General features: G+C 38.3%; 2 protein-coding genes across 8 annotated transcripts in view; both read right to left on the reverse strand.

Annotated features, from left to right (window-relative positions):
• The window catches only part of LOC122089254 (calcium and calcium/calmodulin-dependent serine/threonine-protein kinase-like), a 6,394-nt gene extending 982 nt beyond the window's left edge, over positions 1–5,412 (reverse strand). For 2 of the 6 annotated variants that reach the window (XM_042658837.1, XM_042658832.1), the window contains exons 1-6: positions 5,166–5,340; positions 3,836–4,649; positions 3,688–3,742; positions 3,484–3,594; positions 3,010–3,242; positions 1,917–2,124 (exon numbers count right to left, since the gene is read on the reverse strand). In XM_042658837.1, the coding sequence (XP_042514771.1) occupies positions 1,917–2,124; positions 3,010–3,242; positions 3,484–3,594; positions 3,688–3,742; positions 3,836–4,551 (1,323 nt within the window). In that variant the 5' untranslated portion in view covers positions 4,552–4,649; positions 5,166–5,340. The other 4 variants (XM_042658833.1, XM_042658834.1, XM_042658836.1 and 1 more) reach the window with 4 other exon arrangements.
• Positions 5,413–7,601: 2,189 nt separating this feature from the next.
• Positions 7,602–15,920, reverse strand: part of LOC122088379 (ADP-glucose phosphorylase) — an 11,155-nt gene continuing 2,836 nt past the window's right edge. For both annotated transcript variants that reach the window (XM_042657638.1, XM_042657637.1), the window contains exon 4: positions 7,602–8,156. In XM_042657638.1, the coding sequence (XP_042513572.1) occupies positions 7,896–8,156 (261 nt within the window). In that variant the 3' untranslated portion in view covers positions 7,602–7,895. The remainder of the gene's footprint in view (positions 8,157–15,920) is intronic.

A 15,920-nucleotide genomic window follows, 5' to 3' on the forward strand; every position in this document is an offset into this window, starting at 1 on the left:
CGGTGGTGGTGGTACCCTCCGCCAGCACACACACACACACAAAAAAAAAACACACTCTCTCTCTCTCCACATGAAATGATCCATATGCCCAGAGGAGAGAGATGGAAAGAGAAAGGGCCACTGGAGAAGGGTACCCCCCCCCCTTCTCCACAGAAACAGTTGTCTGTATTCATATTACCTGCATTTGCACACTTCATGATGCCTCGAAAGGGCTGGAGAAGGTATTTAAGAGTTAGAAACACTACAGTAGATTAGTGACACTAAAACTCAATGTGTTTTCAAACCCAGGGTACATGAATTACTGGTACAGAATGACATGCACACTCACTCGTAAACCTTCCAATAATCAATAACTTATAAACAAATAACCTCTTGTAGCTATCGATATTTTGAGGAGCATAGTTCGCTTCAAAGAGAGATTAACTCTCTTTCATAATAATTGAGATTAATAGTTATAAGAAGGCCTATAAGTGTATTTCCACTTGAAGATTATTTTCATGGTGAGAGAGTACTTAATTTTTAGTATTTCTATGGGGTTGAAAATATGGGAGAAACTAACATTATCAAATGAGCATTACAAACATGGATATAGACCCTGACCTATGGAAATTTAGAAAGTTGTCATGTGAAAATATACAGGTTCTGAGTTTCCAATTTGATGGATCAATTACATTTTAATGCTGTTTATACAATGGGTAAAATTACATAAAAATCCATTACAAATTTTATTTTCTTTTCAGTCATACTTAAGCGTAATATACTCTAAGCTTAAGGATAATCTGTTCAACCCACCCCCACCCCCAACATCACCCCCACCCCCACCCGCCCCCCCCCAAAAAAAAAAAAAAAAAAAAAAAAAAGAGAGGATAATTTAGACATGTTATAGCGAATGATGAAGCCTATATAAAATGTCAATACTACGAATGAAAAAACATAGAAGTCCAATATAATTACATATTTTCTTCTCAAACTATTCATACTTTAATGTAAATAAAATGAAAATGTAGGGATGGCTTTTATTTTAATAAGGAATCACTAAAATATTCATTTTAAAACCTCACAAGGCATAAGATAAAATTTATACTAAAGGCTTATATATATTTTCAATTCAAAAGAATGTGAATTCTAGTAAACTACAACCAGAGCTAGAAGTAATTTAAGCATTTCATTGAGGAAAAACAAGTGCATTTAAAACATGCTAATGAGATAGATAAAATTACATGATGCATCTCCTGATTATATAATTTTGGCAGGAACAATAGAAAAATGGCTAAGAATAGCATCAAAACTAAGTGTCATTTAGTGAACCAAATCAAATTTGCTTTTTGAAATAGAAGGATTTATATATAAAATATACTGAATTTTGTTCCTTTTTTTCTTTTCTTTTGGTTTTATTATTAATTTTTTTGGCCTGCTGTTGGGGGAAAATATCAAACATGAATACAAGTCCTAGTCAATCTTTTTAGATTCCTTTTTTATTATCAAAATTGAGTATATGATTTTCAGAATTGAAATCTACCAACTAATCTTGTTTGGTAAATTTGGTCACACATAGAAGTGCTAACAGTGGTTCAAACACTATAGCATATATATATATATATATATATATATTGGTTGGGGGGAGGGGTATAAAAACACTATATAATAGCATAATGTGTGTGTGCACAGATGCATGTGTAATGACAAGATCTCTTGTAAAAAATTCAAAAAGTAGGAAAAATAAAAAGGGAAAAAGAAAGAAAAGGCAGTGGTCATCTGATCAGATTGGTTTCCAGCTTCCAATGGATTCTTCATTTTCAACTAACCTGCAGCTATGGATAATGCTTTGAACACAATATGATTAAACAATTATAACCTTTCAACACTAATCTACTTATTTTCCAAAAGAAACTGCATGGAAAAGACATTAAGGTCACCTGGAAACAAAGGTGAAGAGCATCATCTCCTTGTGAATTTCTGAGAGTTGAGAAACCACATAGTATCTCTCTCATGTCCACGGTCCCATCTTGGTTATTGTCAAATAGGTCGAAGATACGGCGGGCAAAAGGAAGCAGTGACGACATATTCATCGCTTTTAGCATCTCTTCAAATTCAGATAATGTGGCGATGTCACCATCTTTACGTCTGCATTTTATGAGAATTTATTCACTCTTAGAGACTCAGATACTGGTAGATTGGTGATTTAATAGTAATTACAGGTCCTTTAATTTGTTTCAATTCACAAAAGTTACTTGAACAGTTTCAATATTATATACTCAGCCTCTATTTGTGCTCTAGATCCAGTACTGCAAGGGTCCAAGGCCTCAAATTTCTGTTTTTTAGTAGCTATTGGACTCTTGATTGACTTGGTATGCTCAATGCTCAAATTGTCATGTTGATCTTGACTGGCTTTCATCAGTCATCATTATCATCATCTTCTTCTTCTTGTTCTTTTCTTTTGTTTTTGCGAGTTGTAAACTAGTATATCCCAGAAGGTTATCACCCATCCAACTAGCCAAGTTAGTTCTTTCATTACTCCTTTTTTTGGACTTTTAGGACTCATTTTAAAGATTATTTTTCTGATATAGAATTGTAGAAATTTGTAAGCTTCTGCTCCATTTTATTACACCAAAAGATAATAATAATGATAAACAAATGAAAGTGAAAGATCCCAGCATTCTATACTCTATATGCAATCATGGAAAAAGTGAAATTCTTGATTTTTCATCCATAAAGGTCTTCCTCTATTTTGGTCTTGAAATAATTTTAAACTTACCAATCACCAGTTATACTGGCAGCCAAACTCTTTGGACGCAGCTTACACATCACGACAATCAGATTACCTTTGTCTCACATCTCCGAGGGAGCAAGGGTATTGGCATAGTCGAGCTAGAATTTTGCTTTTGAGGGTTGTCTAGACATAGATTTAGGTCATCCATTTTTCTCACAATCAGGTTTATCTATCAAGTTCTAGAGTGTATAGAGGAGCTTGTCAAAGGATTTAGGTCTTGAATGACTCTGGAAACTTACATTTTCTTGAAATGCATCCTCAAATTCTCAAGTTCCTCTAGTGTAAGATCATGAGACTCCAAAAGATTTCTTAGCTTCTTTGTTCGCAACATTACTGTGCTACTCAATAGGCTTGCAATCCCAGCTGCTCGGAATTTACGACGGGCATTAAAAGAATGTAGTCGAGAAATGATTTCGGCATCCATGAGCTCCTGCTTTACTGAATCCCCTATGACCCAAGGATGCAAAAGAAGCTGTTTACGAATTGAGGGGGCATCAAAAAATTACTAAAGTCAGTTCATGGAAAGGAACAAGAAAAATCAAAACAGGGGGGGTGGGCTGATCAATCTGGAGAAGTTCATCTGTTCAGTCTCAATGACTTTTGTGCTTTTTTATCTATCCTAGTTTATTGAAATTTTCAGGCTCTGAAAACAGTCATCCAGTTTACCTTACCCAAATATTGCCAACTTCGTCCAGGGAGTGATCATATCATACCTCTTGAGCAGTTGGTCTTTTTTGAGGATCAACACTCAGAAGGCGGGATATCAATTGCTTTGCTGATGGAGAAATGGTTGTCCAAGTATGGTCTTTGAAGCTGAAATCTCCCTGTAAGAGACCAAATGAATGAACTACAAGGGATATATCACGAAAAGAGCAATTGAACTTGGACTATGTGAAAGCAAAAGGTAAAGGACTTACAGCCAATATGAGTTGCTGCTTTTGCCGAAATGAAGTAGCTTGGAAAGGTGGATCACTGAAATATTGAAAGAAGAATCATGGATTTAGGAAAAAAAAAAATGGTTCAAAGAAAACAAACAAGTCCAGAAAGAGTAACTGACATACATACCCAGAGAGGAGTATATACAGAATCACTCCCAAAGCCCACATATCAGTTCCAGATGTTACTTTTCCCTGAGATAATGCCTCTGGTGAGACATAATCAATTGAACCAAACAACCCAACTATTGGTTCAGTGAATTCCTCCACAGAACTCACTCCAAAGTCCATTATTTTCAAAGGTGAATTCTCACTATTGTTCAAGAAAAGGCAGTTCTCTGGCTTCAAGTCACGGTGGATGATATTGGCCCGATGAAGGGCACTTAATCCATTGGCAATTTGCCGAACCATAGCTGCAGCTTCTGCTTCTGAGTACTTCTCCTGGTCTACTATTCGGTCAAAAAGCTCGCCCCCAGAACACAGCTCTAGCACAAGGTGGACACCATTTAGGTCCTCATAAAGATCATAGAGGTCAATCACATTTGGATGGGGTGTCACATCTTCCACTATCTTCCTCATAACTGTTATCTCATTAATCAACAAGGCATCCGAAACTGGTAAAATTTTCATACTTTTTGTACTTTCATTTGAGGCTGTGTTGTTCTCCTGCGCCGAACATCTCGTTGTTTGCTCATGACTTCCAAACCTCTTTAGTGTTTTGATAGCTACCTGGGATTTGCGTCCACTGGACTTGCTAACTCCCCTCCTCACAACTGAAAATCCACCGCCACCTAGAACATCCTTGACAACATAATCATCCGATACTTCCCTTGTTTTTGGGTTCATGATTGACCCAAAATCTGATATCAGAGATCACCAAAGTTCTTGATATTTCTCTACTTGTTCACACTGAAACAAAGAAGTGGTTTTCTTAAAATTAGAACCTGAAGAGTTGTCCAAAAGCAGAATCAGAACTACAATACAGAGTTGCCCATGACTCATTTTGAAAATCATCCAAGTTACATTATGAATTAAAAAAGAAAAGAAAAAAGTAGTATCAAGATAGGACATTAATTAAGAGAATAGTAGCTGAAGATCTGAAAACATAATATTTAGCCAATGTTTTGAAGGGTAAACCAAATGATAATTTGTGCCAATGTGACCACATAACAACAAATATATCACAGATTTCACCATGGATTATAACAAAAAAGAAATCATCACCATTGGATTAAAGCAATTCATTAAACAAATGAAGAAAAATGATACAGTGACAACACAAAAAGCTTTAAGAACACCTCCCAAATCCCTCCTTAAATAGAGATTCAGAATTTTTTTTAACAGAACCATTTAGAAACCAGAGAGATACCAACCTTAATCAAATATCAGAAGAAAAGAGCAAGAAACCAGATGGGTTATTCATAGGTTCAGATGATAAAAAGGAAAGAAACCCATCTTACAGGTTAGTACCAGGAAGGGATTGGAAGTTGTTGATTGATACCATTCCTTGATCAGTTTCACCCAGTAAATTACTGCCTTAAAATAAGATGGAATGCAGGTGGAATGAGGTAATGATGTGCAAGGAAATGAGAGAGAAAACTGGTCGGCTTGGAGATGAAAAAGAGATAAGAGAGGATTTCCTAACCTTAAGCATTTCCATGAAGATCTCTGAATCTTTCTCGAACCCTTTCACAGAGAGAGAGAGAGAGAGAGAGAGAGAGAGAGAGAGCCGTTAAAAGATGAAGAGTTGGTTATGAGGATATTTTTGTAATTGGGAGAATGCTTGATGGGTCTAAATGTCTAATGGCCCATGAAATCCCAAAAGACCTATGAATGGAGGTCCATGAAGCTCCATGAACCACTGGATCCAGCCATTGTTTTCCACGTGCACAAATTGAATGGACCCACCTGTGAACTTGGTTTTCTTTCATGGGACCATTCAATCATCTGATCCTTTGAACATGATATACGTGGCAATTTTCAGACTTTTTTTTTTCCTCTAATAGGCAGGGGGAGAATGTTGATAATAGCTAGGAAGCTCAAACTCAAAGACCTAATTGATATTCATGGTGAAATCATTTCCTTGGTTTGAGTCTACAACTTATTCTAAAGTGAAAAATTAGAGAAGAATCAGGTATTAGAATAAATTCCAGACCTAGAATCTACTCTGAGAATGCATACCAAGCACAACCTTAATGATGGATCCTTTTCCTCAAACTTTGAATATAAAATGTGTATACATATATCGTTATAAAAAAAAAAAAAATGTATACACATTTCATGATCACGGTAAAGGAGGTATTTTGTCACCATTGCCATCTATCTTACCTAATTGGACCAAGGACGGTGTTTTAGTCCCCATACAATAAATGGAGTATACGATCACAAATCACCAATGATGACGGGATTCTTCCTTCTCCACGAATGAAGGAAAACCTTCTGCTATTTTTTTTTTTTGGAAAAAGAAAGTAACCTAATCATGTGGTACCTGTGCCTAGACAGTAGGGTGCGCAAAACTACTGCCCACCTCCTGGGAAATAAGAAATCTCATGCATGTTGATACCCTTTGTGCATTCTCATTGGCCCCTACATTAGTGCAAGAGCCATTCGACCAAGCAATGATCTCCTGCCCTCCTTTTTTTTTAGATACTCGTATTTCATTTGTAGAATTTATTTTAAAGGAGGTATTCCTATGCTGCCAATGTAGGAAGAATCTTCCACGCCACATCAATGGCAACATATCTTATATTTGTTATATCACCAAAAAAAAAAAAATACAAATTAGAAGTGAATGAATACAGAAAAGAATCCATCCATATGATGGGTTGCTATCTTTTCTTTTCTTTTCTTTCTTTCTTTTTTTGGTAAAGAGGTTGCTATCTTCTATTGCATCATGATCAATGTCACCATTTTTGCTGGTACGTAGTAAACTATAATAGTTACGGAACACATGGATATTAGGTGGCAATACATGAGGCTCAAGCAACCCCTGTTTAGGTAGGTTGAGTACACAGCCTGTGGATGATGAATAATTATTATTCTTGAAGATATGAACCCTGGAATAATATTTTCTTGAAAAGATCTTATAAGGAGTTTATTAATTCAATTTTATAGATTAAGATTTATCATTCACAAAACTCAATGTTCTCCCAATTGGGTCATTCTGCAAATCACCAAAGATAATCAAATGAAAAAGCAATTAACCTGGATTCATCGGAAGAATAGCAACCAAGTTGACTTCCTAGGCTTCAAATCCATGTTTAGTGATCCAATTTCTTGAAATTCCCAATCCCAACTTCACAAGCCACTTATACTCTCAAAGCTCAGAACAGCCCAATAAATATTGTTAGTGCTGTAAAAATTGAGAAGGGCAATGGAAAATCTGCACTTAATTTCCTTGCAAGCCAGAATAATCATTAAGAACATAGACCAGCAGAGAGAAATAGTTAATAGCATCACCCAAGGTTTTTGAATGAGAAATCTCTCATTACAATATAAGATTTCAAATAACAAAAGCAACAGCAATTTAAAAACATGCAGAGACATCCTGTTATGTAATTCCCTGCTCATCATCTCTCTTATGGAATTTGAACTCAACTGCAATTGAGTGAACCCAATTAGAGAACTTCATCTCATGCCAAGTCACCTTTAAGGATAAGAATAAGGAATTAAAGAAAACTAAAAGGTAATTCATAAACTCAACCGATCAAGCCTTTCATTCCCCACCCCCACCCCAGAAGAAAAAATTGAAGTTCTTTTTTTTTTTTTGCGTGTGTTTTACCATAATTAATTAAGACAATAATCAAGTAATAGGTGTACTTATTTCGGCTTGTCAACCAGCAGAGTTTCACATGCAACCTTCAAGCTTGATTGCAAAGGGTAGAGGCATCAATAACTATTCTGCAATCATATGTTCTTTTTTGAATTCATAATACTTAATCCACAGATCTTGTCCAGCAGAAACAAAAAGACAAGCAAATACAAAAATCTTTCCCAGAAGAAACAGAAAACTTGTGTGTATCAAGATTTCTTCATAATAGGGAATAATTCTGGCAGTTCTTCAGACAAATAATGTGTTCAAGAGGTGTCTGCGTGTGTGAGATGGCTTCTCACTGAGATTACTCGTACAACTAAATACTTTCTCTCACTTAAATGAGTTTACATGAAAGAATACAAACATGACCACGTGGCTACATCAGGACATTTACTTCTCTCAGAACTTTTGCAGCATCCTCAGGAAAAACAGGATTTATGTTACACCCAGTTGCCATCTCAAAACCAGCACTAGTGGTTAGTTGAGGCACAATCTGAAGGAACCAGTGGGAGTAGGGAAGTTGAGAGACTCCAGCATGAAGTGGAGAAGTGTGAATCATGAAGTTGAATGGCGGGTCGTTCAACTGACGTGATAGCTTCAACAGCATTAGCTTCAATAGTCCCCCAAAATCTACTGTCTGTCAATAACATTGCATTGAGCAGGGCATAGTCTAAAAAATATGCATCAAACATAGATTTATGGCATGTTTTATTATTGAAAATTGAAGTAACAACTTACAGTTGACAGTTCTAAAATCGTTCCAAAAAAGGTTTTAAAATCTTGAAATGTGCATAAATCCGTACTTTAATCATCAGAGCTTGTAACTTATGAGCATCCACCGACTTCCTTTACATGCATACAGAAGCCAATCTTGCTTCTGTCTATTAGTAGGTATTCTTTCTTCCCCTCCCACCATGGTGGCCTGGATGAAATTCTTATACAAAAAAAAATGCTGCAGAATGACTGAGTTGCATCATTGAATTTTTTAGCTAAGGAATGCTTTTGGTTGTCCCTCTTGACTAAAGACAACATGTATACCCAAGTGCTTACTCTATCTATACTGGGTCTCTTTTAAGCATCATAGGTGTTAAGTTTGTCTCGAATTCTTAACCCGTTTTGAAGATTGACCCGATCCGACATATTTTGGTGGCGACCCGAATGGGAATTTTTCTGAGATCTGTGATGGAAGCAGAGGGCTTGGGCCGATAGGTCGAACCGCTATTTGGAGTATATATATATAATGTACTGTTGCTTGTTGAGAGTCATTGTATTCTAGGGTTTTTAGAAAGCTAGGGTTTCAGGGCGAGTTCTTCCTCGCCGCTGCTAGGGTGTAATCCTTCTTCTGCATAGTGAATCATCTTCTTCTTCGCCCGAGGACGTAGCACACCACCCTGGTGTGTGAATCTCGTTAAATCTCTGTGTCGTACGGATCTATTGTCTCTCTTTATTCGTGTTTCTTGGTGTTTGATCTAACAAACTGGTATCAGAGCTCTTGGTTACTTCGATCCATGGCTTCAACGAAATACGATATTGATAGGTTTGACGGCAACATCAGTTTCAGTTTATGGCAGGTTCGAATGATGGTTGTTCTCACGCAGCAGGGTTTGAAGAAAACCCTATTTGGGAAGGCGAAGAAACCTGCAACTATGTCCGATGATGATTGGAGCGATTTGGATGATAAAGCCCTTTCAGCTATTCAGTTGTGTCTTTCGAATGATGTTCTACAGGAAGTTCTCTCAGAGAAAACGGCTGCAGAGTTATGGGTGAAGTTAGAGAACCTCTACCTCACCAAATCCCTCACCAATAGGTTGAGATTGAAGCAACAACTGTATACCCTTCATATGGGTGAAGGTACTTCTATTAAATCCCATATATCTGAGTTCAATTCTATTGTTACTGATTTGAAAAGGATAGATGTTAAAATAGACGATGAGGATTTGACCCTATTATTGTTATGTTCTCTGCCTCCATCTTATAAGCACTTTAGGGATACCATGATTTATGGTAGAGAGACAATCTCTATTGAGGATGTCAAAACGAATCTGCAAAGCAAGCAGAAGATTGATAATGAGTTGACAACTACCAATAAATCTGATGGTGTTGGTTTGGTAGCTAGAGGGAGAACGAATGAAAGGGGTTCATATGGTGACAAAAAGAAGGCTAGATCAAAATCTAAGCACAAGAATTTAACCTGCAATTACTGTAAGAAAAAGGGGCATATTAAATCTGAATGCTATAAGCTTTTAAATAAGCAGAAGGCAGGTGGTGGTGATCAAAATCAACAGAAAATAGATGATTCTGCAGAAGCCAGTATTGCTGAAGATGTGAGTGAGTCTGATATGCTTTTGGTGACTGATGGTAAAGTTAGATCACAGGATGAATGGATTCTTGACTCTGGTTGTTCCTACCATATGTGTCCCAATCGTGAATGGTTCTCCACATACGAATCAGTTCGAGGTGGAGTTGTGTTGATGGGAAATAATGCTTCTTGTAAGACTATTGGAATGGGAACGATCAATATCAAGATGTATGATGGCATTGTCAAAACCTTGTCCAATGTCAGGCCCTGATTTGAAGAAGAATCTCATCAGTTTAGGCACTCTTGATTCAAATGGGTGCAAGTATACAGCTGAAGGTGGAGTCATGAAGGTCAGCAAGGGAGTTCTCTTATTGATGAAAGGAATCAAGGTTGGCAGTTTGTATGTGTTGCAGGGTACTACAGTCACTGGGTCTGTTGCAGCAGCTTCATCATCTATGTCTGAATCAGATGTCACAAATTTATGGCACATGAGGTTAGACCATATGAGTGAAAGAGGGATGGCATCATTAAGTAAAAGGGGCTTGTTGTGTGGTCAGAGTACAGGAGCAATGGAGTTCTGTGAGCATTGTGTGTTTGGGAAGCAGAAAAGAGTTAGTTTCAGTACTGCTATTCACAGGACCAAGGGAACTTTGGACTACATTCATTCAGACCTATGGGGGCCCTCCAGGGTTGCTTCAAAGGGGGCTGGTGCAAGATACTTGCTTACTTTCATTGATGATTTCTCTAGGAAAGTTTGGGTCTATTTCTTGAAGCACAAAAATGAAGTATTTGTCACTTTCAAACAGTGGAAGAATTTGCTTGAGAAGCAAACCGGGAAACAAATTAAAAGGTTGAGAACCGATAATGGCCTAGAGTTTTGTGAAGGTGACTTTAATGAGTTCTGCAAAAATGAAGGTATTGCAAGACACCATACAGTTGTTAAAACACCCCAGCAGAATGGAGTGGCGGAGCGTATGAATAGAACCTTGTTAGAAAAGGCAAGGTGTATGTTATCAAATGCAGGATTAGGCAAGGAGTTCTGGGCAGAAGCAATTAACACAGCAACCTTGTTGGTGAATCGATCTCCTTGCACAGCTATTGAGTGCAAGACTCCAGAAGAAGTTTGGTCAGGTAAACCTGCAGACTACTCAAATTTAAAAGTATTTGGATGTCCTGCTTATGCGCATGTAAATGAAGGGAAGTTGGAACCTAGGGCTAAGAAATGCATTTTTCTTGGGTATGGATCTGGAGTGAAAGGATACAGGTTGTGGTGTTCTGATCCAAAGTCTCCAAAATTTCTTATTAGCAGAGATGTTACTTTTGATGAATCTGCTATGTTGCATCCTAGGAAAGATGTTCCTATTCATTGTGATGAAGGTCAAGAAAAATCTAGAGAGAAGGTGGAGTTTGAAATTGGTAGTTCATCTTCAAACAAAGCACAATCTACTTTAGTCCAGTTGCCTATTTTTACTGAAGGAGATGATGCTCAAGAGAATCAAGAAGAAGAGCGGTACAACATTGCCAAGGATAGACCAAGGAGGAATATTAGACAACCACAAAAGTATGGGCATGCTGAATTTGTTGCTTATGCATTGTCTGTTGCAGATACAATTGAAAATAGTGAGCCTGCAACATATTCTGAAGCTGCTGCTTCAATTGATTCTACAAAATGGTTGATTGCCATGAATGAGGAGATCGAATCTCTTCATAAAAATCAGACTTGGGAGCTTTTGAAGCTGAGAACAGGGAAGAAAATTGTTGGTTGCAAATGGGTCTTCAAGAAGAAGGAATCTGCTCAGGTGTTAAAGATGCTAGGTACAAGGCACGTTTAGTTGCAAAGGGCTACAGTCAGGTACAAGGAATTGATTTTAATGATGTTTTCTCACCTGTTGTTAAGCATAGTTCTATTCGTGTCCTACTTGCTTTAGTTGCTATGCATGATTTGGAGTTGGAGCAACTTGATGTGAAAATAGCATTCTTGCATGGTGAACTAGAAGAACAGATTTATATGCATCAACCTGAAGGGTTTGTTATTGAAGATAAGGAGGACCATGTATGCTTGTTGAAGAAGTCCCTATATGGTTTAAAACAGTCTCCTAGACAGTGGTATAAAAGGTTTGATTCAGTTATGGCTAGTTTTGGATACTCCAGGTGTCAATATGACTGTTGGGTTTATTTCAGAAAGCTCTCTGATGGGTCATTCATATATTTGTTGCTTTATGTTGATGATATGTTGATTGCAGCAAAAGATAGGAATGAGGTCAATAGGTTGAAGGAACAATTAAGGTCTGAATTTGAGATGAAAGATTTGGGGGTAGCAAGAAAGATCCTTGGTATGGAGATCAAGAGGGATAGAAAAGCAGGGAAGTTGTGGCTATCTCAACAAAAGTACATTGAGAAGGTATTGAATCGTTTTGGCATGAAAGATGCCAAACCTGTAACTACTCCTCTTGCATCTCATTTTAGACTTTTAACTGCTCTATCACCTAAGACAGATGAAGAGGTGGGGTACATGTTACGTGTTCCATACTCTAGTGCAGTTGGCTCCGTTATGTATGCTATGGTTTGCACTCGTCCTGACATTTCACAAGCTGTCAGTGTGGTGAGCAGATATTTGTCATGTCCAGGTAAAGCTCATTGGGAAGCAGTGAAGTGGATACTTAGGTACTTGAAAGGGACCTCTGGTGTTTGTTTGGAGTTTGGGAGGAATGGTGATAATTTATCTGGTTATGTTGATTCAGATTATGCAGGTGATCTTGACAAGAGGAGGTCACTCACAGGCTATGTATTTACTCTTGGAGGAAGTACGGTTAGTTGGAAAGCTACTTTACAGGCTACAGTTGCATTATCTACTACTGAAGCAGAGTATATGGCAGTGACTGAGGCAATTAAAGAAGCTATTTGGCTTAGAAGTTTGTTGGGAGAACTCAGCATGGATCATGGGGTGACTGTTGTCCATTGTGATAGCCAGAGTGCTATTCACTTGACTAAAGATCCAATGTATCATGAGAGGACAAAGCACATTGATGTTCGGTATCATTTCATAAAAGAGATAATTTCTTAAGGTAATATTCAAGTGTTGAAGATTGGTACTGAAGACAATCCAGCTGATATGTTAACTAAGCCTTTATGTGTTGGTAAGTTCGAGCATTGCTTGAACTTACTTGGTGTTTGTCATGTTTGAGTTCAGCCCTTTGGAGGGCTATTGGAGAATATGAAGATATTAGCTATTTGTTTATCTGTTGGAGGAGAATTCAAGGCAAGGTGGAGATCTGTTAAGTTTGTCTCGAATTCTTGACCCGTTTTGAAGATTGACCCGATCCGACATATTTTGGTGGCGACCCGAATGGGAATTTTTCTGAGATCTGTGATGGAAGCAGAGGGCTTGGGCCTATCTCTTATGGGGGTGCGGGGGCTACTATGGTTCGACCGGCTCGACCGTGACCCGATGGGTTGAACCGCTATTTGGAGTATATATATAATGTACTGTTGCTTGTTGAGAGTCATTGTATTCTAGGGTTTTCACGAAGCTAGGGTTTCAGGGCGAGTTCTTCCTAGCCGCTGCTAGGGTGTAATCCTTCTTCTGCATAGTGAATCATCTTCTTCTTCGCCCGAGGACGTAGCACACCACCCTGGTGTGTGAACCTCGTTAAATCTCTGTGTCGTACGGATCTATTGTCTCTCTTTATTCGTGTTTCTTGGTGTTTGATCTAACATACTCTCCTGCACAACTCCGACTCTATTGATGTTCATGCAGTTATTGATACTGGGGCAGAAGCAAACTTCATATCTGCTGAATTTGTTCAAGCACACAACCTTCCACAGAAGCAGCTTTTCAAGAAGATTCACGTGCGAGGTTTTGGACCCATAGCTCGAGAAGAGGCCACTGTAGTTGTTCGAGTATACTTACAATTTGGGCCGTTACAGTACCATGTCACCTGTTTGGTCACCCCATTAGCGCACTGCGACTTTCTTCTAGGGCGACCTTGGCAGCTACATGCAGGCATTCTCTACGATGGCGCACGGAACACCATCAAGGTGAAGCAAGGAGGTCGTATGTACTTAATGAGGCCACATGCATTATCTGACATGCCACGTCGTCGACTGACTCCTACTCCAGTGACATGTCAGCCTACTCTACCTCTTCTTGAAGTTATGTTTCCTTTTGTTTTGAGATATGTACCACCTCATCGGCGAGCGATTTACAAGGGAATCTTGGGAGCACGACCTAACTCGACGGAGTCGAGTTCTTTGAAGACCAGGAGAGCTGATGCAATTGCACGGTGGACTTAGAAAAAAAAAATCTTTTGATTTGATTTTCTTTTGTTTTAGAAATAATTTCTTTTTAAATTAGCTAGCTTCTAATTTTAGAATAGTTTCCTTTCAAGTAATTTCCATTAATTGTTTGATTTTTTTCCTTTATATTGGACATGTAAACGACGGAGATTTTCAGTTTAGATTTTTGAATAATTGAATGAAGTTGAAGAATTTGGGTTTGAATCCTTGACTGCCGATCCCTCTTCCTCCCTCTCTGAAATCTGTTAATCTCTTCTTTTTCCCTTCTCCTATTTCCTCTCTATTATTTTCTGGTTTTTTTTCTTACCCTGTTCTGCACAACAGTTGCAGCCCTAGTTTAGAGGATTGATCTCCTTCTCCTTTAGGTTATTTGGGCTGAGTCTTTGGTAGAGAGTTCCCTACCAGTAGGCGACACAAACCCAAGAGAAGCCCTTCCAAAACTTGGTTTTTGTAGTGATAAATCAAATCTAGACCGAGATCTGAGTTTTTCCATTGTCAGATCCAGTTGCAGACTCAAACACATCAGATCTGGGCCATCGAGATTTTCTGGTACTGGATTTATGGAAGCCCTGATGCTGCGACCCTTCGCTGGAAGTTTCAGGCCAAACTGAGGATTACTGAAGAAGCTCTCTCAATCTGAGGTCGTCCCAATGTCCGCTGGTTCTGTACGTTGCTGAAGGTTGAAGACAACCTTCAAAATCTGAGATTTTTCCCTTTCAAATTGGTTGTTTCCAATACTGCCCCTCTCTTCTTCCATTATCTTTTATAGTCCCTGTCTTTATTTCTAATTCCAGAATAGCCCTCCCTCATAACATGTTATTCCTTGTTTGCCATTTACTAGCTTGGTGATTAATAATTACAATTCTGCCACTCTTTATTAGAAACACCAAATTAATTCCAGAACTGAGTTTTCTTTGGGATTAATTCCAGATCTGTCCTCATTCAGCTATTTCACTCAAAAGGGGGTTTTTAAGTTATGCCTTAAATTACATTACTGCCACTGGTTTGTTTAAATTGAATTATTTGTTAATTGTGGGCCCATAAGCGATCCGCATCACAATTGGATCAAGTCAATCCATTCAACGTGAATTCCGGATTCCTTTTCAAGCTAGACCATTGGATGAGAAACTTCTAGAGATGTGTAACTCATTACCCAATAAAGTGGATCATGACGTTTCAGCCCATCATTGGTTCACAAAGGATCTGAATGGATGACCGTTAGATGAAGGCCTGGATTGCTTTCACGAGGATCAAAGGACAAAACCTTAATGCTTGTTGACTTTTGCTTATTATAACTCCATTTCCCTAATAAACAATGTGCTTTTGAGACCCGCTTTGATAAAGTTTTTCAATGTCGGAACATGTGGAATTTGTGCAGTACGAGTGCATTGTTCATTTGAAAGAATCAAAGCCTCCTTGAGGCTAGATGACAGGCACCAAGGCGCCGGAGTCAACCTCACCTGGACAACTAGGCATTGCCTTGACAACTATGTTCAAAGCCTTCTTATTTACAACTTGTTCCTCGTTTGCACCCTGAGGAAGATCATCACTTTATCCTTCCAGTGAAGATCATCATGCCATTAGAAAAAAATCATAGGGCACTCCTTGTGGCTGCTGGGAGGAAGTGAGAGGGACCATATCATTGGATCCATATTCCTTAAGGTGGTTCTACCGATTAAAGAGGGTGGGCTAGGAATAGGAAATACCTCTCTTAGAAACTCTACAATCCTTGTTAAGTGCAACCATCCTGTTATCCCTAGAGTAAATTCTATCCGTGCAAGGTTTTGGCCTGCTTTTTATGGGAAA

Source organism: Macadamia integrifolia, chromosome 9, assembly GCF_013358625.1.
Source record: "Macadamia integrifolia cultivar HAES 741 chromosome 9, SCU_Mint_v3, whole genome shotgun sequence".
Classification (NCBI taxonomy): Eukaryota; Viridiplantae; Streptophyta; class Magnoliopsida; order Proteales; family Proteaceae; genus Macadamia; species Macadamia integrifolia.